This window comes from Dromiciops gliroides, chromosome 3 (genome assembly GCF_019393635.1).
Source record: "Dromiciops gliroides isolate mDroGli1 chromosome 3, mDroGli1.pri, whole genome shotgun sequence".
Classification (NCBI taxonomy): domain Eukaryota; kingdom Metazoa; phylum Chordata; class Mammalia; order Microbiotheria; family Microbiotheriidae; genus Dromiciops; species Dromiciops gliroides.
In genome coordinates this window covers 84759533-84787187 of record NC_057863.1, presented here as the reverse complement: position 1 = coordinate 84787187, position 27655 = coordinate 84759533, and the positions used below count along the sequence as shown (strand labels likewise).

The 27655-nt window shown below is 38.1% G+C and overlaps 1 protein-coding gene across 1 annotated transcript in view; it reads left to right on the top strand.

Moving 5' to 3' along the window:
* Positions 1-27655, top strand: part of PARD3B (par-3 family cell polarity regulator beta) — a 1353776-nt gene that overhangs the window by 815783 nt on the left and 510338 nt on the right. The window contains exon 11 of the mRNA XM_043998182.1: positions 1614-1802. Coding sequence (XP_043854117.1) covers positions 1614-1802 — 189 coding nt within the window. The remainder of the gene's footprint in view (positions 1-1613; positions 1803-27655) is intronic.

Here is a 27655-nt window from a genome sequence, read left to right as displayed (position 1 = left end):
TATAGATATATTTATTATTTTTCAGTCATTTTCAGTCATGTCTGACTTCATGACCCCATTTGGGGTTTTCTTGGCAAAGATACTGGAGTGGTTTTCCATTTCCTTCTCCAGCTCATTTTACAGAAGAGGAAACTGAGGCAAACAGGGTTAAGTGATTTGCCCAGGGTCACACAGCTGATAAGTGTCTAAAGGCTAGGTTTGAACTCAGGTCTTCCTGATTCCAGGCCCAGCACTCTAAGCACTGCACCACCTAGCTGCTACATATATGTGTATATGTGTACATATGTGTGTCTATGGGTTATATACATACACCTATAAGTATACACACTTATATGTGTGTGTGCATATATGTGTCTATTTGGAGAAAAATCTCAATTATATTTCAGTACCATAGATCAAGCTAGGTGACACAATGGTTACAATGCCAGCCCTGAAATCAGGAGGATCTGAGTTCAAATCCAGCTTCAGGCATTTACTAGCTATATGACTCTGAGAAAGTCACTTAACCGTTTCTGCCTCAGTTTCCTCATCTGTAAAACGAACTGGAGAAGGAAATGGCAAACTACTCCAGTATGTTTGCCAAGACAATCCCAAATTGGGCCAAAAAGAATCAGAAATGACTAATCAACTAAACAACAACAATACTACCCTAGGTCAAGTCAGTTAGCATTTATTAAATACTTAATATATGCTTATTTATTAAGGGTTTAATATGTGCTAATAAGCACTATGCTAAGTGGTGTTGATAGTAAGAAAGGTAAAAAACATCACCTTCAGGGCAGCTAGGTGGCACAGTGGATAGAGCACCGGCCCTGGAGTCAGGCATACCTGAGTTCAAATCCGGACTCAAAAAACACTTAACACTTACTAACTGTGTGACCCTGGGCAAGTCACTTAACCCCCAATTGCCTCACTAAAAAAACCAAACAAACAAAAACAAAAAACATCACCTGCCCTCAAGGAGTTTCTAATCTAAAGGAAGACAACATGCAAACAACTATGTGCAAACAGGATAGGTCATGGATGAATTGGAGATCATCTCAGAAGGAAAGCACTAGCATTAAGGAGGACCAGAAAAGCCTTCTTGCAGAAAGGGAGATTGTTTAGCAGAGTTCAGTAAATATGGAGTTATATTTTAAATTCATATAAGCCAGAGACTTCCCTGAAGTTTTACCACATTAGCCTCTCTGGGTCTCAGTGTCCTCATCTGTAAAATGAGGGGTAGGATTAGCTGGTCTCCAAGGTCCTTTCCAGCTCTAAAGATTCTCCAAGCCTTGTTTTCCATTCCTTTCATTATTCAGTAGACTCTGCAGAATTTTCTAATGCCTCTGGGTTGTTCCAGATATTAGACCTCTGTCTTAGCCAAAGAGTGGTTGTTGGCCACCATTACAACACTCCTTATTGAGAGCCCATAAGCACACACTTCTTAGTACATTCATCACTTTGCAGAAAGAAGAAAAACAGCCCTTACCCTCTGGGAACAATAGCGCAAAACTGTATTAGGCCCAATCATCCTGTCTTTGCCAATTGGATTGTGTTTGACAATCCCTGTGTATGAGACATTTAATCTACTTTCTGTCCTTCACTGTTTCCATCTGCATTTTTCCTCACAGAAAGGAGAGCCTGACCGCTGCTGTGTGCTGTCCCTGGAGACTCCAGAGCAGCTGACCTTTGAGATCCCTCTCAATGATTCAGGGTCTGCTGGCCTTGGAGTAAGCTTAAAAGGGAACAAATCCCGAGAAACCGGAGCCGACTTGGGAATTTTTATCAAGTCTATAATCCATGGAGGTGCTGCTTTTAAGGTAGGTATGGATGATCCTGGCCCTGAAGTATATGATTTGGTAGTGGTGTAAGCTGCTGACTTTGGGAACTGGACTTGGAGCAGCTCTAAGGGTATCAAGCTGGTATATCATTCTATGCTCAGGAAAGCTACCCTTTATTTCTGTCTCCTCAGACCCCTACACTCACAGCAGAGGACAATTTTTTATTTTTTTTTTGTTGGGGCTAGGGGATTAAGTGACTTGCCCAGGGTCACACAGCTAGTAAGTGTTAAGTGTCTGAGGTCGGATTTGAACTCAGGTACTCCTGAATTCAGGGCTGGTGCGTTGTCCACTGTACCAGCTGCCCCCATCAGAGGACAATTTACTGCTTCACCTGGGCAATTAAGGCCAACTGATACTTCCCTTTTTATTCTCCTCAAAATTTCTTAGTAGCATTACCCACACTCTCCTCTGTCCCTCTTTTCTCAAAGGAAGAAGCATCCATATTCCTTGCGTTAATCCCTCCCCCTATGCTTGGACCCTGTCCTCTCCCATCTCCTCTAGGACATTTCTTTAGCAATAAATGTGCATCTGAAGTCTACCCCATCTTCAACTTGCTTCTTCCTGTCACTTTGAAACATGTAGCCCCTAGTTCTAAAGAATTCTTTCCTGGATCCTACTACTCTATGCCCCTTCCCTCCAATTTTCTCTTCTCCCTTGTTGCCAAATTTCTAAAAAGTTGTCTATAACTGGTGCCCCCACTTCTTCATGACCTGTTTTCTCCCCAACATCCTGCAATCTGTCTTCAGTCTTTTACCACCATCCAGAAATTGCTATCTCAGATGTCACCAATTGACCTTCTAGGCACCAAGTTCATTGGCATACTCTTTGTAGCATTTGATTCTGTTGACCATGCCTTCTGCCTTCAGTATCCTTTAGTCTTCTGGTTTCCCAAACATCATACTTTGCCCCTCATCCTACCCATACTTCTGGATGTTCTCTGTTGATTTTGCTAGTTGTTTCTCTTCTTCTCATCCAGTTAAGGCTGGATGTTAAATGTCCCTACATTTTGTGTCAGGGATCCACTTCGGCAATCTGATGAAGCTTGTGTACCCCTTCTCAAAATGTTTTTAAAAGCAAAAAATTGCATACAAAAGATTATACTGAAATGTGTTTTTTTTGTTTTTAGTAATTTTTAAATATATTTTTCTAAAAATTTAATCGTAAAGTTTTAAGTGTAAAGAAGGATGCCAGGTTAAGAACCCTTGCCTTATGATAAGCATTAGTCAAGATTCTATTCTTGGTTCTTTTCTTTTCTTTTTGTAAAATAAGAGAGTTGGGCTAGATAACTCAAAAACCCAGGAACAATATAAACAAAATTATAAAAAAAATCTATAGAAATAAGATCAGATTTAAATAATTGGAGAGATTTTAAATGTTTATGGGTAACCAGTGCCAATATAATTTTTTAAAATGACAGTTCCTTCCCTATACTTTCTTTTTTTTTTTTTAAGTGAGGCAATTGGGGTTAAGTGACTTGCCCAGGGTCACACAGCTAGTAAGTGTTAAGTGTCTGAGGCCAGATTTGAACTCAGGTACTCCTGACTCCAGGGCTGGTGCTCTATCCACTGCGCCACCTGGCTGCCCCCTCCCTATACTTTCTTAACAATCTCATACATTCTTTGAGCTTTCTCCTCTATACACATCTTTAAACTTTTTTTCTCCAATTGTAATCTATAGTAACTATCCTTGATACCTCTGCTTAGATGTCACCTTGGTACCTTCAAAGCCTAACTTACCTTTCTTCCTAAACCTGATCCTCCCCGCTTCCCTATTTCTACTAGCAGCACTGCCATGCACTAGTACTTCCAGCACCTGATATTAACCTGAATTCTTCTCTCTCCTTAAACTTACCATAATATCTTAGAAAGAACCCAACATATGGAATCTGGAGACCTGAATCAATTCCTAGCCCTAATAGTAACTCTTTGACCAAGTGTCAATATCATTGGACATCATTTCCCTCATCTCTAAAATAAGGGAGTTGGTCTTGATAACCCACCCATTTAAGGGTGTGATCCAAGTCACTTGACCTTTTCATGACTCAGTTTCTCCAACTGTGTAATGGAGGTAATATATGTACTATCTACACATGGGTTGCTATAAGGAAAGCACCTTGCAAATCTAAAAACTGTTATGTAACTATGTGTTGTCCTTTTATTATTGTAATACTGAATCATTTACTAAATTCTACTTGTGTAATATCTCTGTCTTCCTCTGTTTTCATTGTCGCCTCCCTTAGGCCTGCATCACTTACCACCCAACCAGATGATTGCTGTAGCTTTCTAGTATGTATTACCATCTCTCCACTCCCCTCCCTTTTATTCCATCTTCAAACTGCTGCCTGAGTAACCTTCTTTATGCATAGTAAATCTGGTTATGTCACTCCTTTGTTCATAAATCCCTACCGGCTCCTTATTATCTATGCTATAAGCTTCACACTGACATTCAAGGTATACTACAAGGTCGCCACCTTCTTTTTCCAGCCTTACCTCATAACGTTCTCCTCTGTGCAAACTGAAGTACTGTCTGTCTCCTGAACACACCCCTTGCTGTCCTGCTTCTGTATTTTTGCTTATGTTGTTCCCTTTAGCTGAAGTGCCTTCCTTCCCCATCTTAGCCTATCAAATACCTACACATTATTTGCACCTTAAGTCACATGGATCACTTGACATCATTATGGGGACTTTTCCAATCCATTCTCTTAACCTGTTTCTTCCCTTATAAAATTATGTTAGACTAAATCATCTCTCAGGTTCCTTCCAGTTCAAAAATCCTGTTCAGCTGTGTTCCAGTTAGTAATGACCTTCCCTGCCAGTAGTACTTTGTTTTTCTCTGATGCACTTATTATATATTCTATTATTTTCTAATTATTTGTGTATATATCTATATCTAGCTAGCTATCTAGCTATTAATCTCCTCCTTACTAGTGTATAAAGTTCCTGAGGGCAGGGACCTATATATTACCTAAATTTTGCAGCTCCCCCAATATATGTCATGTATACATACATGGGTATTAAATGCCCACACCTCAGGTATTTAATACAGACAGTGTGTATTTAATAAATGCTTGTGGTATTTGAATATGGAGCGATATTAACTATTTTCTTACAGACCCCAGGAGTTGTTCCCCTGGAAATAGTTTTAAAAACAAAGTATCACTCAGTCTTTTTTCTATACAGTTTTCTTTCTTTACTTTTTTTTTTTAAATGAGGCATTTGGGGTTAAGTGACTTGCCTAGGGTCACACAGCTAGTAAATGTTAAGTGTCTGAGGCCAGATTTGAACTCAGGTACTCCTGATTCCAGGGCCGGTTCTCTATCCACTGTGCCACCTAGCTGCCCCCTTTCTTTACTTTTTTTTTTTTTTGGTGAGGCAATTGGGGTTAAGTGACTTGCCATGGGTCACACAGCTAGTAAGTGTTAATGTCTGAGGTCGGATTTGAACTCAGGTCCTCCTGACTCCAGGGCTGGTGTTCTATTCACTGCGCCACCTAGGTGCCCCCCTTTCTTTACTTTTTTTTTTTTTAAGTGAGGCAATTGGGGTTAAGTGACTTGCCCAGGGTCACACAGCTAGTAAGTGTTATGTGTCTGAGGCCGGACCCTTTCTTTACTTTTAATATTCATTTAGAAAAAAAATTTTGAGTTCCAAATTCTTTCCCTTCCTCCCCCCCCACTCATTGAGAAGGTAAGAAATATGTTATCAATTATACATGTGAAGTCATGTAAAATATATTTTCATATTAGCCATTTTCCAAAATAAAATAATATAATAAGAAGTCAGAAACATCAAAAAAAGTGAAAAAAGTATGCTCCAATCTGTATTCAGAGTTCATTAGTTCTCTCTCTGGAGATGGATATCATTTTTCATCATGTGTCCTTTGGAATTGTCTTGGATCATTGTCTTCATCTGAGAATAGCTAAATCTTTCACAGTTGATTATCTTTGTAATATTACTGTTACTATGTACAACATTCTTCTGGTTCTGATCATTTCACTTTGCATCAGCTCATAGATGTCATCCCAGGTTTTTCTGAAACTATCCTGATTTTAATTTTTTATAGCACAATAGTATTCTTTCATAATCCTATACCACAACTTTTTCAATCATTCCCCAATTGATGGGCATCCCCTCAAGTTCCAATTCTTTGCCACCACAAAAAGAGTTGCTCTAAATATTTCTGCACATATGGGTCATTTTCCCTTTTCTTTGATTTTTTGGGGTTATAGACTTAGTAGTGGTATTGCTGGGTCAAAGAGTAAGCAGAGTTTTATGGTAATAGGGGATCTTTCATGAGAACAGCTGAGTTCTGCTATTGCATTTTGTAGCTATATGATCATGAGCAAATCTACTAACCTCTCATACTCAGTTTCCTCATCTATAAAATGGGGATAATACCTATAGCATCTACCTCATGGGATATTGTGAGGTGAAATAAAGGAAAATGGATGTACTTTGAAAACTTTAAGCCCTATAGAAATGTCTGCTATTATTATTTTTTAATATTTGCAGTCACTATTCTTATTCCCCATCCCAAACAAACCAATCCAACTGATATTTATTGTTAACAATATTCAAGGAATGAGATATAAAGACAGAAAAATACCTGTCTCTAAGAAGCTTACATTCTCTTCATTTGTGACTTAGCTTCAGCCAGAACTTGAGTTAGGTTCAGAACAAAAGTACTGAGGAATTTAAAAATTAATTTAAAAAGAAACAAGCAAGCAAAGAAAAACAACCCTAAACCCATTCATCATTCTCAAAAGTCTAGAATAATATGCCAAATATAATAAGATGAAATTAAGTGGAGATAAATGCAAAATCTGACATTCAGTCCAAAAATGAACTTCACATATACAAGTTGCTTAGGAACAGTTTAAGTAGCAGTTCATCTGAAAAAGATTTGGGGAAATTAGTGAACTGAAAACTTACTGTAAGTTAAGAGTATGATGTGGCAACCAATAAACTGAGTGCCAAATTAAGTTCACAGATTGATCTGTCTGGTACTAACCTGTCTTCTAACCACTGATTCTGTGTCACTGTCTAAAGGACATCTCCCAGCGAATGTCACATAGGCATCTCAAACTCAGTGTGTCCAAAATTAAACATGTTATCTTTCTCCTAATACCTATCCTTCTTCCTAACTCATGTAGGATCTATGTTTGATATAAGGGAAAACATCCTTACAGTTAGAACATTTTTTTTCTTTTTCTTTCTTTTTTTTTTTTTTTTTTTGGCAGGGCAATGAGGGTTAAGTGACTTCAGGGTCACACAGCTAGTGTCAATTATCTGAGTCTGGATTTGAACTCAGGGCCTCCTGAATCCAGTGCTGGTACTTTATACACGGCACCTCACTGCCCCCTTTTTTTCTTTTCTTTTTCTTCTTTTTTTTTTGCAGGGTGATGATAGTTAAGTGACTTGCCCAGAGTCACACAGCTAGTAAGTGTCAATTGTCTGAAGCCGGATTTGAACTCAGGTCCTCCTGAATCCAGGGCCAGTGCTTTATCCACTGTGCCACCTAGCTGCCCCCCAGTTAGAACTTTTCTAATATAAAATAGATTTCATTAGGAGGCAATGGATTTTTCCTCATGAGATGTGTTCAAGCAGACTTTGGAAGGTCCCTCATCAGGAACCTTACAGAAGGCATTCTTGTCCAGATAGAGGTTGGCTTTAGATAGGCACAGAGATCCTTTCCAATTTGGAGATTTCATGATTCTATGTAATAGCTTAGAAAGCTTGTAGGATATGCCTTGTCTTATAATTATAGCCTTACAAAATGCTTTTTGTTGATGAACTCTTGGTTACTTTGATGACGCCAGCTGATTGATATTCATTTTCAATTAATTTTAAGGAGAATGCCACTTAGAAGGTTTGTTTTGAATAAAAATGGAAGAAATCACTTTCTTTGGAAATTAAAAGCAAACATCTTAGCTCTTTTATAGTTAATGGCTATAATTCAAGAAAATGTTAGGAATAGGGCATGTGTATTTTTCTATGCACAAATGTGTGTGTGATTCCTACTTTAGAGCCTCAGAATGGCAGGGAGGTGATCATGGGTTCTTAAAGGCTATTCCAAGAGGAAAATCTCTAGCAAGTTCTTCCGTGATGGAAAAATCTTCGAATATGTTCTTTGCAATAGACAGAGGGATCAGCCTAATTACAGTTAGTATGGAGTATTCTATCACCAGTAGTCTGACTATATTCATTGATGAATTCTTTCACCCTGACAACCCATAAAAAGAAAGAAAAATACACCTCTGCAGTGTTGGTGGGAGAAGAATTGCAGTTTTAGACTCTACATACTATCATTTAGCTGATGATATTCTAAATGTGGCATCCTTGTCCAGTGACCAATAAGTGGACAATCTTGACAGTCTCATTATTAATGACCACAACAGGGACTAGACCTATGGTTTCATTAGGACAGAAAATTCCCAACAAGGAAGCTCCTCCTACCAATGCAGGTCAGCACATTCTCTGCAATTTAGAATCTTAGAGAATAACCAAGAACACTTACAGGTTAAGTGACTGGCTCACTGTCATACAGCTAGTATGTATCACTGGTAGTACTTAAAGACAGATCTTCCAGTTTTCAACACCCACTTTCCATTCATTATGCTAATGAACCAAAAGAAAGAAGGAAGTTACAACAAAATGGATGGCTCATAGCTTCTCCTGAGAGAAAACAGAATGAGTTTTGCCATATGCACATAAACAACAAGAAACATCACTTCATGTTATAGTTAGTCATTTAGCATTTCATTACTCAAAATAGGTATTTGCAAAAAGACCACCATTAAATAATTGCTGCATAAGTATAAAAATCTGTAGTAGAGGATAAAGAGGTAGAATAATTTTACATTGGAAAAATATTAATTTTTTATGAGTAGGTCATAGATGATACTCTATAAATTAAATCAACATATACTTTAAGACTGGTAATTCCAGTGCAAATAAGGGAATAGATGAGAATAGCAAAAAATATACTGAAAATGAAAAATATGAATTGGGAGTAAGAGATTTAAAAAAGGACACAGACATACATAGAAACTTCATGAGGTGTATATCTTCAATACTTTCTTTTGAGAAAAAAATCTAAAGGTTCTGAACATGGGATATACTGAACAACATCACCAAAAAAAATGAAATTGATATCTTGACAGACAAGAAAAAATTCATTATTAACATTTACATCATTCCTTAATGAGCTGTCTGTATACATTCAGACCAACTTCTTAAAGAAAAATATCACATTTAAGGAGAAAGAATAAAATTTTTAAATGGTGTATATTAAAAAAAACAATCTAGACATATTTAAATAAATTATTAATGATAAAAATGGTACATAAATGAAAGAAAGGACATAGATCCAGACTACAATAAATTCATTAAAAATTTAATCAACATGAGTCATTACCATTACAAAGAAACCAAAAGCTCCCCAAAAGCCCTTTGCCAACAAACACATGAATTATTTGCCAAGCAGACAAATATAGCAGCAAAGGGCAACAGATTGAAATGTAAACTCATTTCTAAAATCTTGCAGAGGAAAATAATACAAGCATCATTACCTCATAAAACAAACAAACAAAAGAAGTGGAAGTTAGAACTAATTTATAGAAATCTTGGTCAGAGACCTAACTAAGCAAAGTCATCCAAAGACATTTAAGTGTAAAATGGAAGAGTTAAGCACAGGAGGAAAAAAAATGATAAGATCTGCAAAAAAATTTATAATAAACATTTCTTACCATCTATCAGTAGATTCACCACACTTGGATCCCAAGATCACAGTCTTAGATTTGCTTATAGAGAATGGAAAAAAAAAATGACAAGTTTAAAAAAAAAAAGATGGAGGAATCAGGTCAAGTTTAAATAGCGAAGATCTATGCTGGAGGTGACACATTTGAGAGGGCATTGAAGGATCAATTCACAATGTATCTGGAGGAGAAGATATCAAAAACATGAAGAAATATTGGACCTTATTAATATAGGAAAAAAAGACTCCTAAGTAAAGCCAATCAAGAACTACTACTGCTCTGTACTTATTTTTCCATCTCTATAAAATTTTTTGAAAATCACCTAGTCTTGCTTTAAGGGCACCTTGATGAGGGCACCTAGGTAGCTTAGTGGATAGAGCACCCTCCCTAAAGTCAGGAAGACCTGAGTTCAAATGTGGCATCAGATACTTACTAGATGTGTGACCCTTGGCAAGTCACTTAACTCTGTTTGTTCAGTTTCCTCATTTATAAAATGGGTTGGAGAAGGAAATAGCAAACCATTCCAGCATCTTTGCCAAAAAAATCCCAAATGGAATCATGAAGAGTTGGACATAAAGTTGGACATAAGAGTTGGACTGAACAACAACAACAATGAATCATTGATGAAGATGTTAGTAAGGACAAGGTAGACTTTCCCAAACAATATTCTACTGATATCGAGTCTACTGTATTAAAGAATACAGTATAACCTCTGTATTAGAGAAAGCAATATTACATTGCTCATTGTATGTTGATTATTTCTTAAAGCATTTGATTTGATAAAGCAGAATGCCACATTAAAGGCTATTTAACGCAGAGATTTCCTTTGTATATGTTAAAATTATTCAAGATTCTTTTAAAAACCATAACAATAAATGTTGTTTGTCCTTCATTTTCAAAAAGGACCATTGATATCACAGGATGATAGCTTGACTTGTGTATGAATTATATTTATAAGTGAAGCAGAGTTGCACAAAGTTGTCAGCCTTACTCTCTCTTCCAGTCATTGAAGTCCAGTAGTAGGACAAAAGTCAGGATGACTGACAGCGGCTTGAGATGCAATAGATGGCCTTGGCATCTTTGATGTCTTACCAAGCTCGAAGAACTCCACAGCACTGCTCAGCACAGGACCTCCAATTTCTTCCAAAAACAAAGGCCCAGAGCGAGACCATGAATAGCCCTTGGACTATTAGACTTGGCAACATGGGGAGACGCAGTCTTTTTAAAGAAATAAAAGAAAGTCCACATTTTAAATTGCAATAGTCTTCTGATACTGTTGTTTGACTGTATGTCATGGAACTCTATGGTCTCTGAAGAAATGTTAAATAATTATCACTTAGAGAGGCACACGTGGTGGATGTAAATAGCCTGCAACATAAAGCAATTCAGAAACTCTAAAAAGCCATCATAAAGGATGGCATCATGGGAACGTTTTCTCAAAAATGGGGTCACATGTCAAGAGAAAGGCATAATTGGTGCACAGCCCATTTGGTCTGTTGGTATCATTGAACTATGAGGAGAAAGTGAAGAGGGTCCTTATGTTGAGTAGACACTCTCAGGTGAATTTAGGGAATAACATGGACAAGAGTTACACAAAACGGACTAGCATAGATTAATTTAATCTTCACTGTTTGAGGGAACATCTGCAGTGGTTATGTCAGATCCATTCGAGCTTTTAGCAATTGTGTGTATGTTTGTGTGTGTGTGTGCATGCAGGAGAGAGGGAGGGAAGAAAGGAGGAAGGTGGGGGGGGGAGGATTATATATCACTGTTTTACCTCAGCAGTTTTTTCAGAAAGATTTCACATTCCTTTTATGTAAATTTCTTTCCTGACACTGGTCTGCTGAGTCAGACAATTCACTCCATTAAAAACTACTGGGCAGCATATTTATAGCTAATCTTCAATGGTGCATGGCATCAATCATGAACTCAGCCTTGTTGTAGATGTTTAGCATCTACTTGTCCTATTTACCTTTTTTAGTATAAGTTGGTGGCAGAGTCAACTTTGTCACACAATGCAATCTGATTAACTGGAAAAAGAAAATCCCTGCCCCCCCCACCCCCGCTTCTGTTGTTCCAGTCATCTGCTACTCCCCATAAAATTGCCACCTGCTTTATGATTCAGGATTATGTGTTACAAAAATTGTTTTGAGACTTTGTTCCTGTTTTTGTTTGCAAGATACAAATGTAACAGACTGCAGCCTCCCTCAGGGCCAGGGAAAGCTAAGCAGCAGGAACATCAGCCTTAAGTTTTTATCAGAAATCAACGAGATGATCTTTCTGTGCCGGTACTGTCTTTTTCTCTTGGCCCTTCCTATCACTAATTAGTTCTCAAGGTGCTTTCCCCTTTAGGGAAGGTGGATTTTGAAGACTAAACCACTCTGAGAAAGTATGACCAAATTCTTCCTGTGGCTGCGCTTGCTATATTTCCCCCCTTGGGCTTCAATTCTTGTAAACAAAGATAGGCTGCTCCTTGCCAGGTGTCAAACCCCTGGATAACAGCTGCTGTAATTGAGAGCCTCTTCCTTCTCCCAGCCCCACGCTTAACCTCGTCAGCCACTGTCTGTGTATATACAATCTTTTTGGGGGGTGCACCTATTTGCTCTTATTCTAACAATTTCCAGATCAAATTAGGATTTTATACTACTCAGTGCTGATCTACCATGTATCAAGACGCAGTGTTCAGCTACTCTTCCCTTGGTGATCTCTTCCATTCCCATGGTTTTAATTATCACCTCTTTGTACAGGACTCCCAAATCTCTCTATCCAGTCCCTACTGCTCCCCAGGGCTCCATTCCTGTATTTCTAGCTCAGATTCAACAACTGAATTCACCCATCATCTTTCCCTTCAAACCATGCTCCATTGTTTCCCTTTTTCTGTTGATGGTACCACCATGCTCTTGCTTAAAGCAGACTGATCACCTCAGAATCACCTAGCCCTCTTCCTTACCTTTCAAGTTACTGTTGTGAATTCCACCTCTTTCCTTTTCCACTGGAAACACCCTTATTCAGGTCCTCACCACCATTTTTCCCGGAAATAACTGCAATATCCTCCTAACTGGAATAATCACCTCCATTCTCTTTTCTTCTCCAAGCTCTCATGCTGCTGCACTGTCTAAATGATGACTACTTCTCCTTGAGAGCCTGCCCATTGCCTGCTCAATAAAGTAAAAACTATTTGTTCACATTCAAGCCCTATCCTCCCTATCTAAACCAGCCTGGCTTCAACCTACCTTTGAGCCTTTATTTCATACTATTCCCCATTACCTACATGCCTTTCAGGGTATACTGCTCTTCATCCCCTAGTCTTAGATTCCCCTTCCCCATACATACTTCCTTTATTTTCATTACTCTCCTCTCTGTACTTGGCATTGCAGCAGATATTGGCACCTCTCTCCCCTGAGTACAAGCCTTAGATCTCAGTTGCCCTATTCCTTTGCTCAAACTTTTCTCTCTGCCTAGAATGCCCCCCCTTTCCTTATCTTCATAGGTAGACCTCCCACCCATCCTTGAAAGGCAAGCCCAAATGCCACCCCTTGTAGGAGCCCTTCTCTGAAGATCCCCATTGGTTAGGATCTGCTCTTGCAGACCTTGACTTAAAAATGGATCTGTATTGTAATATTGTACATTACTGCTGGTGACGCCCCCTGCTCATCCGACAACTTATTAACTATCTTATGTGAATTTTGTATTATCTTCTGCAGGGCCTAAAACTATTCTCTTCACATAGTAAGCACCTAATAAAATGTTTGTTAATTGATACGGCATGGTATAATGGAAAGTGTGCTTGTTTGGGGGTCAAAAAAATCTGGGTTTGAATCTTGCTAATGATTAACTGTATTACTGTGACCAAATCACTTCACCTCACTGGTTAGCTACACTGAAAGGTAGGTGGGGGAACCTCCATTTCTTCATCTGTCAAATGAGGCTATTATACTAGATAGCCTCAAAGGTCCCTTCCAGTTCTATATTTATGATCTTATGATCTGGGGGCAGCTAGGTGGCGCAGTGGATAGAGCACTGGCCCTGGATTCAGGAGGACCTGAGTTCAAATCCAACCTCAAACACTTGACACTTACTAGCTGTGTGACCCTGGGCAAGTCACTTAACCCTCATTGCCCTGCCCCCCCAATAAAATAAAATTTAAATTAAAAAAAATTTTAAATGATCTTATGATCCTATAATTGATTGATTGATTGAAGTTGTTCCCCAAGTATAGAGTGGACTTCACTCTCATTTCATTTCTACCTGTTAAAGTATGTTCTTTACTTCAAGGTTCCCTTAAGTTGCCACCCCCATAATGAAGCCTTTCCTAAGTCCCCAGTTGAATGTATGAATGTAATTAAATGTAACTGCTCCCTCCTCAAATTTCTCATAAAACTATATTCTTTCTTATATCTTCTAGCATTCATTAGGGGTATTTGCATATCTGTTATCCTCCTCCACCTTCCCCCTTATAGTGTAAACTTACTGAAGGCAGGCATTGCTTTATCTTTACCTATTTTCTTATAAAATCCATTGTTTATAACTTGTTTTCATAAACCTTTTTTATATTTTAGTTTAATCTCTTCAAGGCCATTTAAACAATTCTGATTTGCCCCTTATGGTATCACTTAAATGCTTAAAAATAATCTTAATATTCAGATAGCTAGCCCTTCGTCCAGGAAATAAGGCCTAGGTCATGTTCCTTTTTAGTGACAGGCAATATAGCATAATAGAAAAGAGCAGCAAACATGGAGTCAGGAGGTATGGGTTCAGTCTTTACTCAAACTCTTAGGTCTGTGACCCTAAGCAACACTCTTAACCTCTTTGAATCTATCTCAATATCTGTAAAATGGAAATAATAATATTTACACCACTTACCTTATAGCACTGGTTAAAGAAAAAGAGTTTTGTAAACCTTATAAGAGCTATGAAAATGATGTAAACAAGGGCCTAAATGTAAAGAAGGAAAAAAAATCAAAGTTACTGACTGCTATTAGTGTTATTATTACAGGTCTACAAATCATCCTGACTGTTTTGGGATTTGGATCTCCATATTATTAGCTATCTTTCAAAACATCATTTTCAGCTTTGTCTCCCAAAGTACAGTCAGCATGTGATTAATGACCCTAACATTTTCCTGTGGAGTGATTTGGTTTTTACTCATGATTACAACATTGGTACTAATATCCTTGAACACTAGCTAGCTTTGTCAGTTTACAGCTATAGCTTTTCTTTTTGTTGTGCTCACTGGTTCTGGGCATTTGAGTGTATCATGGTTGTTTCCAGAACCAAAATGTTATGGATTTAAGCATCCGTATTGCTTTTTGGTGAATTGGGGCTATTTTGTAGAACCGTGACTGGAATGAAATTGTGAGGTTCATAACCCTTTGGGCATGAGGATGATTTCACGATATTTCACTTTTGTGATTGGAATTGAAAACTAATATGGTCTTTGTTGCTGTTTTCAAAAAACAGCTGCCTTTTCCCAAAGTCCACATAACCACAGATTGTTTTCAAAGAAATTCAATTGTAAGACTTGATGACCAGCTTGGAGCCATCAGATCTTCTGTTATTTATTTACAGATCACATTCTGAATCCTGGGGTTGCATGGATTTAAATGCAGTCCTAGGGAGTAAATATTTAATTATGAAAAGCATAGCATTAGATTTTCCAAATGCATTCAATGTGTAGCAAAACATTAAGGACTTCCGTTTCTAGAAGAAGGATTCTAAAGTATACATGTAGCATGCATTTCAGTAGACAATAATCACCAATTTGATGTAGTTAGCATTCTCTAGAATGTGTCTTAATAGAAGTTGTCAGCATGGACCAAAAATTCTTAATTATTTTATTATGAAATATGAATATAATGACTTTAAGAATGAAGACATCTTGTTGAAAAATTGGGAAATTAAGACAAAATTCCAGTGGAGATGCATTGTTTGCTAAGAACAAAGAGGTCATCCTTCAAAGAGATTCTTTTAATGGATTGTGAAATGGAGATTGAGCTCAGAAACACCTAAAAAGGGGGGTCAGAATAGCACAGCCAGACAAGACAGCCTCTTGGTCTGGATCTCAGAGGGTAGTAGTACCATGTCACTTCAGGTCAAATGTCTGATCTTTAGGTCTATAGACTGAAGAACATCCAGAGGTGAACAGGCTCTGGGGAACTGATTCAAGAAAACAAAAGTGAAAAAGCATCGATATAGAAACCAGAATGTCAATTTATTAATTCATGGGGGCTGATCTTTCTAGAAGAATATCTACCAGTAATTCCCAACCTTCTGGTGGAAAGGTACCCTGAAGAAGCCAAATTACAAATTTACAATGAGAAACATCCTTTCACTAGCCACTGGCATAATGGCTAGTTCTTTCTTTTCTCAGTTGCAATGTCTACTTGGAAAACAAAATTAATAATAGAAGGGTTTTTGTTGTTGTTGTTGGGTAAATAAATACTGGGAATAAAAGGAGTTGAATTATCTTTTTTAAAAATAATTTTATTGATGTCTTTTGGTTGTTTTATTTTTACATCATAATTTCTCCCTGTATCTTTCTACCCCTTACACCATTAGAGCCATCACATATAAAAAATTTTTTTTTAAAAAAAGGAAAGAAATTGGCAAAACCGCTCAGTACATAAAAAAATCTAATAATAATGTTCAATGTACCACACTTGTGGACCTCAAACCTCTGCAAAGGAATAAAGTAGGAGGAAGTAAATTTAGGAATACTTTGCTTAAACTATTTTGGCATAGTACAGCTAACAAATACATAGTGTCTCTTCTCATTCTCCCACTCCCCTTATCCATATGCTAAGATGAGTTAAGAGGACAAGAATACAAAAAGGGGGCAGGATAGGATTTCTCAGGCCAGTCCTTAATGGTAATGAGAGGACAGAAAGAGGTTCATAGAATATGAAACTGTAGGGCCATGTTGTTTAACTTCCCTGTGCCTTGATTTCCTCATCTGTAATAAAATGAATCAGATTTTTTTTGAGGCAATGAGGGTTAAGTAACTTGCCCAGGGTCACACAGCTAGGAAGTTTCTGAGGTTGGATTCGAACCCAGATCCTCCTGACCCCAGGGCAAGTGCTCTATCCACCGTGCCACCTAGTTGCTACCTCTTTTGGGGGGATGTGGGGGTGGAATCAGCCATCCCTTCCAGTTCTAGTGTCTGGTTGAATCAAGAAACCCTCTTTCTATAGTGTTAGGAGATAGAGTCCCTTATCCATTCATACGTATCCCTGTGGAATGCAGACCAAATGGGTTTGGATCTCAGGGAAAGTCTTAGTTTAGCATTCTCCCAAAGAGCAGAGTTCTTAGACTGCAGAACATTTTTCTGTGTCTTCTTCTGAAGGGTATTTGAGTGTTGTACTCAATGTTGTACTCAATTCATTTGGACAGCTTTAACAAACTTTTCTTTAGTGCCTGCTTCATACAAGGCTCGAAGTTGAGAATACAAGAACAAACCCAAAGTTGTCCTGATCTCGTATGGAGTTTTCTCTCTACTGGAATTGGTTGCTTCAGGAATGGGAGTGTCATTGATGAGACTGACTAGAGAACTGGCTGTATTTGACCATTGATCTAAGATAACAACCCTGGAATACCCCCTGTAGTACATTACCAAGAATGTACTTTGGAAAACGCCCTAAAATGTAACACCTTTTCTACTTTACTTACTCAAGCAAGTAGAACACTATTGTCAACTGGTCAGAGAATACTCTTCAGGACAGTGGTAGAAACACACTGACAATTCAACCCTTTGCCTTTCTCTCTCTTTTTTTCTCTCCCTTTTTTGTTAATTAAGCATTGTTTTGGGGGCAGCTAGGTGGTACAGTGGATAAAGCAGTGGCCTTGGATTCAGGAGGACCTGAGTTCAAATCTGACCTCAAACACTTGACACTTATGAGCTGTGTGACCCTGGGCAAGTCACTTAACCCTTATTGCCCCACAAAAAAATTAAAATTAAAATTAAGAATTGTTTTCTTCTTTCCACCTTCCCTACTTTGGGGGGACTTGCAATCTAAATGGGGGGGTGCTAGTTCAAAGAATTGGAGGCTCATCACCAATCTTGTAAAATAAAAAGAGATTTATTAGGAGAGAGGAGTATATGACTGGGGGACAAATCACTATAGTGACTGTCTCCCAGGAGTATGAGAAGACCTGTTTACATGTTTGTATGTTTACAAAACAAAAGGAAGGGATTTTGGAATAATGGGGCATCAATAAGATATGGAGCACCCATTCATATCTTGCATTTTATCTAGCAGACCTTGGTATTGTGGGTGAACCAAGGTAGTGCTCTGCAACACACATTCCTGAGGTGGGAAACAGCTGCTTTTCCCTTGGGAAAGTTTTAAGGATTCGTTGGGGGTCTGGATCATTAGGTTTCTTGGAGTCCCACTGCATTCACACAACACTACCAGGAAGGGAGGAAGGAAAGAAGGAAGGAAGGAAGGAAGGAAGGAAGGAAGGAAGGAAGGAAGGAAGGAAGGAAGGAAGGAAGGGAGGGAGGGAGGGAGGGAGGGAGGGAGGGAGGGAGGGAGGAAGGAAGGAAGGAAGGAAGGAAGGAAGGAAGGAAGGAAGGAAGGAAGGAAGGAAGGAAAGAGGGAGGGAGGGAGGGAGGGGAAAAAAGGGAAGATTATATCATTAACACAGTCTAGCAAAACAAACCCCACATTGGTTGTGTAAAAATGTGTTTCCTATTCAGTGTATTGGTCTATCATCCCTGTCATGAGGAATGCAAGCACTTGGATTGTAGTTGCTTTGTTGATTATAGTTCTTAAGTCTTTCAGAATTGTTTAATTTTTTTAGGGGGCAGCTAGGTGGTGCAGTGGATAAAACACTGGCCCTGGATTCAGGAGGATCTGAGTTCAAATCTGGCCTCAGACACTTGACACTAGCTGTGGGACCTTGGGCAAGTCACTTAACCTTCATTGCCCCACAAAAATACAAAAACAAAATAAAACAAAAATAGAACTGTTTGATTTTTTTTTTTTTGCAATATTGATGTTATAGTATAAATTGTTCTGGTTCTTCTCACTCTACTTTGTAGCAAGTCATAGAATTCTTCTTAACTCTTCATTTCATATCTTGAGGGAGCCAGTGATCTCCACTTCTTTTTTAGTCTTTATTCTCCCCTGCCCCCACTCCAAAGGCAGGTTCTTTTTGAAACTAAGATTCATCTAGGTCAAAGGAGTCTTGGGTGGAGACAGATTCATTTGTCTAGATAGCTGAAGGACTTTACTGATGAGATTTGGCCCATACAAACACACCTAGATAGAAACTTTTATGATCAGCTTGGGTGGGGGGTTTAGATTCTTTCTCTCATATCTTCCTTGCCAAGATTTGAGTGACCTAAGACTTCAGGAAGACTTCATTCTAACATAACACACCTTCAAATCAAGTCAACCAATTAGATTTTAGTGCTATGCGATGGACGTCCTATAGTTAAAAGGGTATATAAACTGTGATCCCACCACCATTAGTGATCTTTGGTCTGAGAGAGATGGCCAATGACCATTCTTTTATTCATAACCTGCTGGCAGGGGGCAGCTAGGTGGTGCAGTGGATAAAGCACCAACCATGGATTCAGGAAGACCTGAATTCAAATCTAGCCTCAGACACTTGATGCTTACTAGCTGTGTGACCCTGGGCAAGTCACTTAACTCTCATTGCCCCACCAAAAATCCCACAAAAAAAAAAAACAACAAAATAACCTGCTGGCCTATTAATAAAATGATTAAATTATTTTTTTAAAAGTCTCTCCTATTTTAAATAGTCAAATAATAAAAATTTAAATACTGACTAAATTAATTAAGTGTTATACCAATCAAGCTACCAGAAGATTACTTTCCAGACTTAAAAAAAATAATCTTAACAAAAATCAGATAGAGATTTTTAAGAGTTCAAGAATCTCAAGTGAAATAATGCAAAGGGTAAGGGAGAGGAAGGAAGCCTAGCTGTATTTGACCTTAAACTATACTACAAAAGGGTAATTATCAAAATAGTTCTGTACAGGTTAAAAAAATAGAGGAAAAACTATCAGTGGAACACATTAGATACACAACATTCCGAAGGAAATGAACCCAGTAGCCTAGTGTTTCACAAACCCAAAGTGGATTCACTTTTTAATAAAAATTGTTGGGAAAATTGAATAGTGGTATGACAGAGATTAGACTTAGACTAACACCTCATCCATTATATTAAAATAAGCTCCAAGTGGCTAAATGACCTAGATATAAAATCTCATAAACAAATTAGAACAGGGAAGAAATTACCTTTTAGATCTTTGGATGCTAAAAGATTTCATGACCAAACCAGGGATGCAGTAGATCACAGCAGATAAAATGGCCTCTTTTTTTTCCCCCCTAGACTCTATACAAATTACTACCCAAGTCCTAAGAAAACATTATCCCAGACATGTTAAAATACAACTGACTAGTTTATGTCTTTCCTTAAAGGCAATTCTATTCAAGGCATGCTTTTCTAACAACAGCCTAAGAGACTCTTTGGACTAGTATTTGAATTTTAGAAAGTGGTCCTCTTAACGCCTAGGTAACAGATTATTACATCCCAAAGTCAACCAGTCCATAAGCATTTATTATTTTCCAGGCATTGTGCTAAGAGCTGGGGATAAGAGGAAAGACAAAACAAAACAAAGCAAAAAGATAGTTCCTGAACTCAGTGAGCTCCTGTTCTAAAGGGGAAGGCAACATGGAAACATAAACATATTTACAAGATATCTACACTGCAAATAGGAGATAAGTTCAGAGAAACAAAGCAACATTACTTATTATTATAATGTGATTATTTGACAACAGATTTGTTTTTTTTAACCTGAATTATACCTTAGATAGGTGTAACCCCTCTGAGGAGTTTGCAGGAGATATTCTAATTGCATCAACAACTTATTAACACCTATGGTACAGTGGGGAAAAAAAGTTAGAACTGGGGTCATTGTAGTTGGATTCAAATACCAGCTCTACTGTGTAACATTGTTACTTCTATGTGGAGCCTCTATTTATTCATCTGTAAAAATAAAGGGGTAGTAGTACTACCTTTATGTTCTTTATCTGTGATCCTGTAATCATGTCTGTGTGCTGCTTACTTCTTCATCTGGCCTTTTAATTCATTTAAATATAATAAATAACATCTGTTTCAGAGGGTGATTAATATGTTGTCTTCCTGCTCTGGGGTACCCTGTGTATTGAAGAGACCATTCTCCCCCCTAAAATAACCAGCTATTTCTGTGATTTATAAGTACTCCTTAATGGTCATAGAATTAAGTGAAAGATTTTAAATTCCATCCTAATCCTTGCATACCCACAGAATTTGAAATGGGCATGAATGGTATGACTTGATTCCTAAGTTAAGCACAAGTTTGTGGTAAGTGACCTGAAAGATGCAGAATGTCACTGTCTACAATATTTAGGAGCATGCTGACAAAAGAACATTAACCTTTATCAAGCAGTGCTAATGTTAAACTGATGTTACCAAAATTTAAATTCTTGGCATGTCCAATTTGAAATGATTCTGTGCATCCCTAGAAAGGCAGGGAGCAAGGGAGCTGATCCAGGCCCTCCTGATCCATCAGTATGCAGCTCATTTAACTGCATGCAAATTGTTTAACTGTAGTACAGGCAGAGTTCCCAGAGTAAGTCATTTCCATTTCTTTCACTGCCGGTATCTATAAATCATCTAACAGATCTCTAGCAAATGAATGTAAAGAAAGACAAAAGGAGCAATTTTTAAAGCAATATTTAAGTTAAATGTATTTCCCCCATCGATTTCTTCCTTTAGAGTTGATATTTTATTCTCCATTGTATCATTTCCCTAAATAATTTGGCCTTTGGGGCCTGAAATTTATTGATAGAATCTATAAATGTTGATGCAGGGGGATTTGGAAGGATAGACTACACCCAGTTAAATGAATAGTAGAGGAACTTTGGGGCTAAAAAGAAAATAGTCTTTTTTAATGCCTTCACCAAATTGCTTCATATAAATTAGTATTTTACTTTTCTCCGGATCTGTGATTATAACTGCGTAGGACTTTCAGTGTGGAAACTTATTCAGCCAATGTAGATCAGAAAATTGTAGTCTAAGAGAGGTATCCAAGGCACTGAGAGGGTAAATGGAATGCCTCAGGTCATACAGGCAGTATGGAGTAGAGATAGTTTGAACACAGGTTTTGTTTGTTTGTTTATTTGTCTGTTTCTGACTTGCATAAGCTTTCTCTTCACAACACTATGCTGCCTCTATTTTGGTTGTGTACTTATGCAGAAAACTTTTACTAGCATTGAAATTTTCTCATGGAGTTGCCTCCATATCAGAACAGAGTTCAAATCATGCTTATTTATGCAGCACAAAACCTAGATGATGGTAAGAAAACTAATGTGATGTCTAAAATCTAAATGTGTGGTTACCTTAAATTAGAAGCTTTAGCACCAGTCTTTGGGCATTAAGCATTTATTAAAACATACTAGGTATTAGGAAAAAGGAAAACACATGGAGTTCAGAAAGTTAAGAAAAGATCTGTGTAGCCTAGAGTTCCAGCATGGTCTAGTTGTTCCTCAAGTCCTCCACCACCAGCCTGCTTCAATCACAAACTCCCCAGCAAACTAAGTGTGGAAGCTTTTTATAGGTCTGGAGGAGAGTGGGTCCCTACACACTGCTTCAAGATGATTGGTTAGCATTATCCAAATCCATTGGTTCACTGGACTTGAAGGTGGTCTTGAGATGAGTTCAAAGTCCTTAGCTTCTGAGAACAATACCTCCTTAAGGGTCAGCCAGGTGTGGTTACAATCTAATTAACTTTAAGTAGGCTAATCAGCAAAGTCAATCACTCTCACTTAATTCAATCAGTTTAGATTAATCTGCAGGTGGGGCCTTTGAATATCTGCCAAATCCCATTATTTTCTCACACTAACCAATCTCTTTCAGACTCATTCTGCAACAACTGCTATCTTGGGACTTGGTCCTTAAGTTATCTTTATTCTAAATTCTTTCTTGTCCAACCTACCTGAACAAAGACAAATCAACATGAAGCACTCCTGTTCCCCTTTACCAAAAGACACAAGATAAGAAGCATTTTGTGAACAATGAAAACTGAGAAATTTACCTCTATTTTAGTTGTGCAGAATAAGAATTTTATTTTTTGAAATAAGTTATTAAGCAAGTACAAAAATGTTTGTAAAGTGATTTTCAAACTGCTTTTATGTGTGTTATAATTACTACTAACTAAAATATGTAAAAAGTATTCAGCAATTGTTTTAGTTGATGTTTGCCAACTGAATTGACACACACACACAATATTTTTATCTGTGTTCATTCATGTCATTAGGTTAATTATATACACAACCTAAGATCAGTCCATTGGCAATCATTTATTAAGTACCTACTGCATGCTAAGCACTGTGCTAGGCTATGGATACAAAGACAAACATGAAACTCTCCTTTCAAGGTACAACATACCTGCTATAAATTTATATAAAGTTTCTATGCAAAACAAATCTGAAGGAACTTTGGGGCATGGAGGAGAGGCACTCTAGTAGCTGCTGTGGGTTTATTAAAGGATACTTCTTCTAGAAAATAGTATTTGAAGTGAGCTTTGAAGGAAACTAGGGGATCTAAGGGGGCAGCTAGATGATGCCATAGTGCATAGAGGAAAGCTTCTTAAATTGTAGATCACAACTCAATATAGGGTCACATAACCGAATGTGAGGGTAATGAAAAATTTGGCAACAATAAAAGGTAAAGAAGCTTTGTTATATAACTATATACCCAGGGTCCCATAAAAATTTCTCAAGCAAAAAGTGGTTGAGAGTAGAAAAAGTTTAAGAAGCTGTGGCATCTCATTTCTCAAATATATAGAGAACTGAATCAAATTTATAAGAATACAAGTAATTCCCAATTGAGAAATGGTCAAAGGCTATGAATAGCGAGTTTTCAGATGAAGAAATTAAGGCTATCTAAAGCATACAAAAATATTCTCAATCACTATTGATTAGAGAAATGCAGATTTCTACTCTGAGGTGCCACCTCACACCTTTCAGATTGACTGATATTACAAAAAAGGAAAATGATAAATGCTGAAGAAACTGTGGAAAAATTGGAACATTAATGCATTGTTGGTGGAGTTGTGAAGTGATCTAGTCATTCTGGAGAGCAGTTTGGAACTATGCGCAAAAGGCTATAAAACTGTGTATACTCTTTGACTCAGCAAGACCACTATTAAGCCTATATCCTAAAGAGATCATAAGGGAAAAGGACTCACATGTACAAAAATATTTATAAGTGCTCTTTTTGTGGCAGCAAAGAATTAGAAATAGAGGGAATGGCTAAACAAGTTGTGGTATATGAATATAATGAAATACTATTGTGCTGTAAGAAATGATGAGAAGGCTGATTTCAGAAAAACCTAGAAAGACTTACATGAACTGATGTTGAATGAAATGAGCAGAACCAGGAGAACATTGTACACTGTATCAGCAACATTGTGTCATGATCAACTGTGATGAATTTAGCTCTTTTCAGCAGTGCAATGATCTAAGACAATTTCAAAAGACTCATGATGGAAAATGCTCTCCACATCCAGAAAAAGAATTATGGAGTCTGAATGCAGATCAAAGCATGCTATTTTCTTTTGTTGTTGTTGTTGTTGTTTTGGTTTGTTTCTTCTTGTGTTTTTTCCCTTTTGTTCTGATTCTTCTCTCACAACATGACTAATGTGAAACTATATTTAACATGATTGTAATATATAACCTATATCATATTGTTTGCTGGCTTTGGGAGGAAGGAGGGAAGGAGAAAATTTTTTAACTCAAAATTTTACAAAAATGAATGTTGAAAACCATCTTTACATGTAATCCAGGGGAAAAATACAATTAAAAAAGAAGAAGGATGAGGAGAAAGAGGAAGAATAGGAAGAAGGAGGAGGAGGAGGAGGAGGAGAAGAAGAAGAAGGAGAAGGAGAAGAAGAAGAAGGAGAAGGAGAAGAAGAAGGAGAAGAAGAAGGAGAAGAAGAAGAAGGAGAAGAAGGAGAAGAAGGAGAAGAAGGAAGGAAGGAAGGAAGGAAGGAAGGAAGGAAGGAAGGAAGGAAGGAAGAAAGAAAGAAAGAAAGAAAGAAAGAAGAAAGAAAACTCTGGCATAGAGCACCAGGCTTAGAGTCAGAAAGACTCATCTTCATGAGTTCAAATCCAACCTCAGACACTTATTAGCTGTGTGACTCTGGGCAAGTCACTTAACACTTTTTGCCTCAGTTTCTTCATCTGTAAAATGATCTAGAGAATGAAATGGCAAACTATTCCAGTTTCTTTGCCAAGAATACTTCAAATGGGGTCACAAAGTATAGGACACAACTGAAAAATGACTCAACAAAAGTGATTTAAGAGGTAGAGGGAGGAAGAGAAAAGGAGGAAAGCATGTGAAAAGGCACATATAAATGGGATTTGGAATAACATTTATGAGCAACAATAATTGGGCTCATTTCTCTGGACAAAATTGTGTATGAAAGTAAATAATATATAGGCCAGGAAATGTAGGTTGAAGTCAAGTTGTAAAGGGCTTCAACTGCCAAAGAAGTTTATATTTGGTCCTCGAAGTAAAAAGAATCCAATGTAGTTTATTGGGAAGTGGTATGACTTGTACTTTGGAAGTATCACTTTGGCAATTTTGTGGAGGATGGGTTGGAGAGGGAGAGAGAATTCCATTAGGGAAATCACTTAGGAGGTTATTGTTATATATCAGGTAAGAAGCAATGAGAACCTGAATTAAGGTGGTAAGTAACTGTGTTAGTGTGTTAGTTAGCCTTTATTATGCATATACTATGGGCCAGGTAGTGTGTTAAGTGCTGGAGTTACAAGGAAAACCAGAAACAGGCCTCAGCTGTCAAGAAGTTCCCAGTCTAATGGGAAGGATGTCACACAAATAACTTTGTACTGTAAAGTTGCTATCTATCTATACTGTCTAAAAATCTAATGAGTGGTCGCCAATAAATTAGAAGCTTTAGCAAGAGTTTAGACTTTTTAAGCATTTTTTAAGGAGCATAAGAATTTGGTGAAGAGAGAGAGAAAGAGGCCTAGATTCAGCTATCTATCTCAGGGAGCCAGCATCTCCTGTTCCACTCCCCACTGAGGTCCTCACAAAAGAGTGCTTCGCCCCTTCTTTGTCGCAGAAGCCTCCAGTGAAACCAGACACAGGACTGCCCCAACACACACAGCTCCAAGCTAATTGGCTGGTAGCTTTGATCGACAGCACCCACGAGCAATCATCACTTCCTGATGCCAAGGAACTGACCTTCCAAGACACATGGCTTGCCCTCAGACGCCTTCTCGTGGCAGAGCTTTCTTACAGTAACTCTCCAGCAGGTGGCATCACTTCAGTTTTCACAGTACAAACAAGATATATACAGGATAATTTGGAGGACAATCTCAGGGGAAAGGCCCTAGTATTAAGTAGGGAAGGCTTCTTTCAGAAGGTAGGATTTTAGTTTAGAACTGATGGAAGCCAAGAGACAAAGATGAGGAGGAAGAGCATTCTGGACATGAGGGTCAGCCAAAGAAAATGCATAAAAATGAGAGATGGAGTATCTGGTGCGGTGAGTATCAAGGAGGTCAGTGTCCCTGGATTGAGGAGTATGTGATATGAGGAGATTCAAAGTGGGGAGAATTGTAGGAAGACTAGAACAGTAGAGATGAGCTAGGTCATGAGGAGATTTAAAAGCAAAAGATGCTCTGTTTGGGCAGCTAGGTGGTGCAGTGGATAGAGCACCGGCCCTGGAATCAGGAGTACCTGAGTTCAAATCCGACCTCAGACACTTAACACTTACTAGCTGTGTGACCCTGGGCAAGTCACTTAACCCCAATTGCCTCACACACGCAAAAAAAAATGTTCTGTTTGATCCTAGAGGTTTTAGGGAGCCAGTGGAATTTATTGACTCTGGGGCACCATGGTTATCAGACCTATGACTCAGGAAGATCATGTTGGCAGCTGAGGGCAATATGGACTTGAGTGGGGAAGAGACTTGAGGCAGGAAGATGAGCCAGAAGGCTTCTGCCATAATCAAGGCATGAGATAATGAGGGTCTGGACCAGTGTTGTGGAAGTGTCAGAGGCAAGAAGGGGACATATACAAGTGGTGCTGTAAAGGTAGAATTGACAGGCCATGCCAATAAATTGGATATTGGGGGTGAGAGTGAAGAGATAAGGATGACCTGTAGGTTTCCTGAAGGAAACTTAATTTGAAGGATGGTGGTATGCTTTACAACACTAGGAAAATTCTGAATAGGGAAGTCTTTGGGTGGAGGTGCTGGGGGAGAGCAAATATGAGCTCAGTTTTGGACACATTGAGTTTAAGATGTCTACTGAACACCTGTTTGAAAATGTCTACTAGGGAGTTGGATATGCAAAACTGGAGATAAGGGCTGGATGTATAGAGCTTGGAATTATGTATAAAGAGATGATAATTACATCTATGGGAGCTAATGAAATCACCCACTTAAATAGTTTAGAGGGAGAAGGGAAAAGGTATCCAGGACAGAGCCTTGAGGGATATCTTCACTTAGTGGGTGTCACTTCAATGAAAATTTTAAAGGGTCATTACGTTTGGCAATTAAGAGATCATTGGTGTCTTTGGAGAGAGCAGTTTTAGGTAAATAATGAGTACAGAGTAGCAAAAACAGAGAGTTTAGAACGGGGTGAGAGGAAAGGAAGGAGAAGAGCCAATGATAAGGAGCTTTCTCTGGGAGTGTAGCCATGAAAAGGGAAAGCTTACCTCTAGTGGGGATGGGTGGATCTGGTGAGGGATTTTTTGAGGATGAGGAAGACACTGGAGTATTTGTAGAGAGCAAGAAAGTTGTTGGTAGACAGGGAGAAACTGAAGATTAGTTGGGGTGAGGGCATTCTAGACGGAACAATATATTGGAAAAAATGAGATGACATAGGATCACTTTTGCACATAGAGGAATTTGCTTTGACAAAGAGAAAGACAATGCATATATAATATTACCTCTTTTTAAGAGGCCAGAGGACTATGTAATGTATTTTAGAAAGATTTCTGCCAATATTGTTTAAAAAATAATAAAGTTTCTACCTTC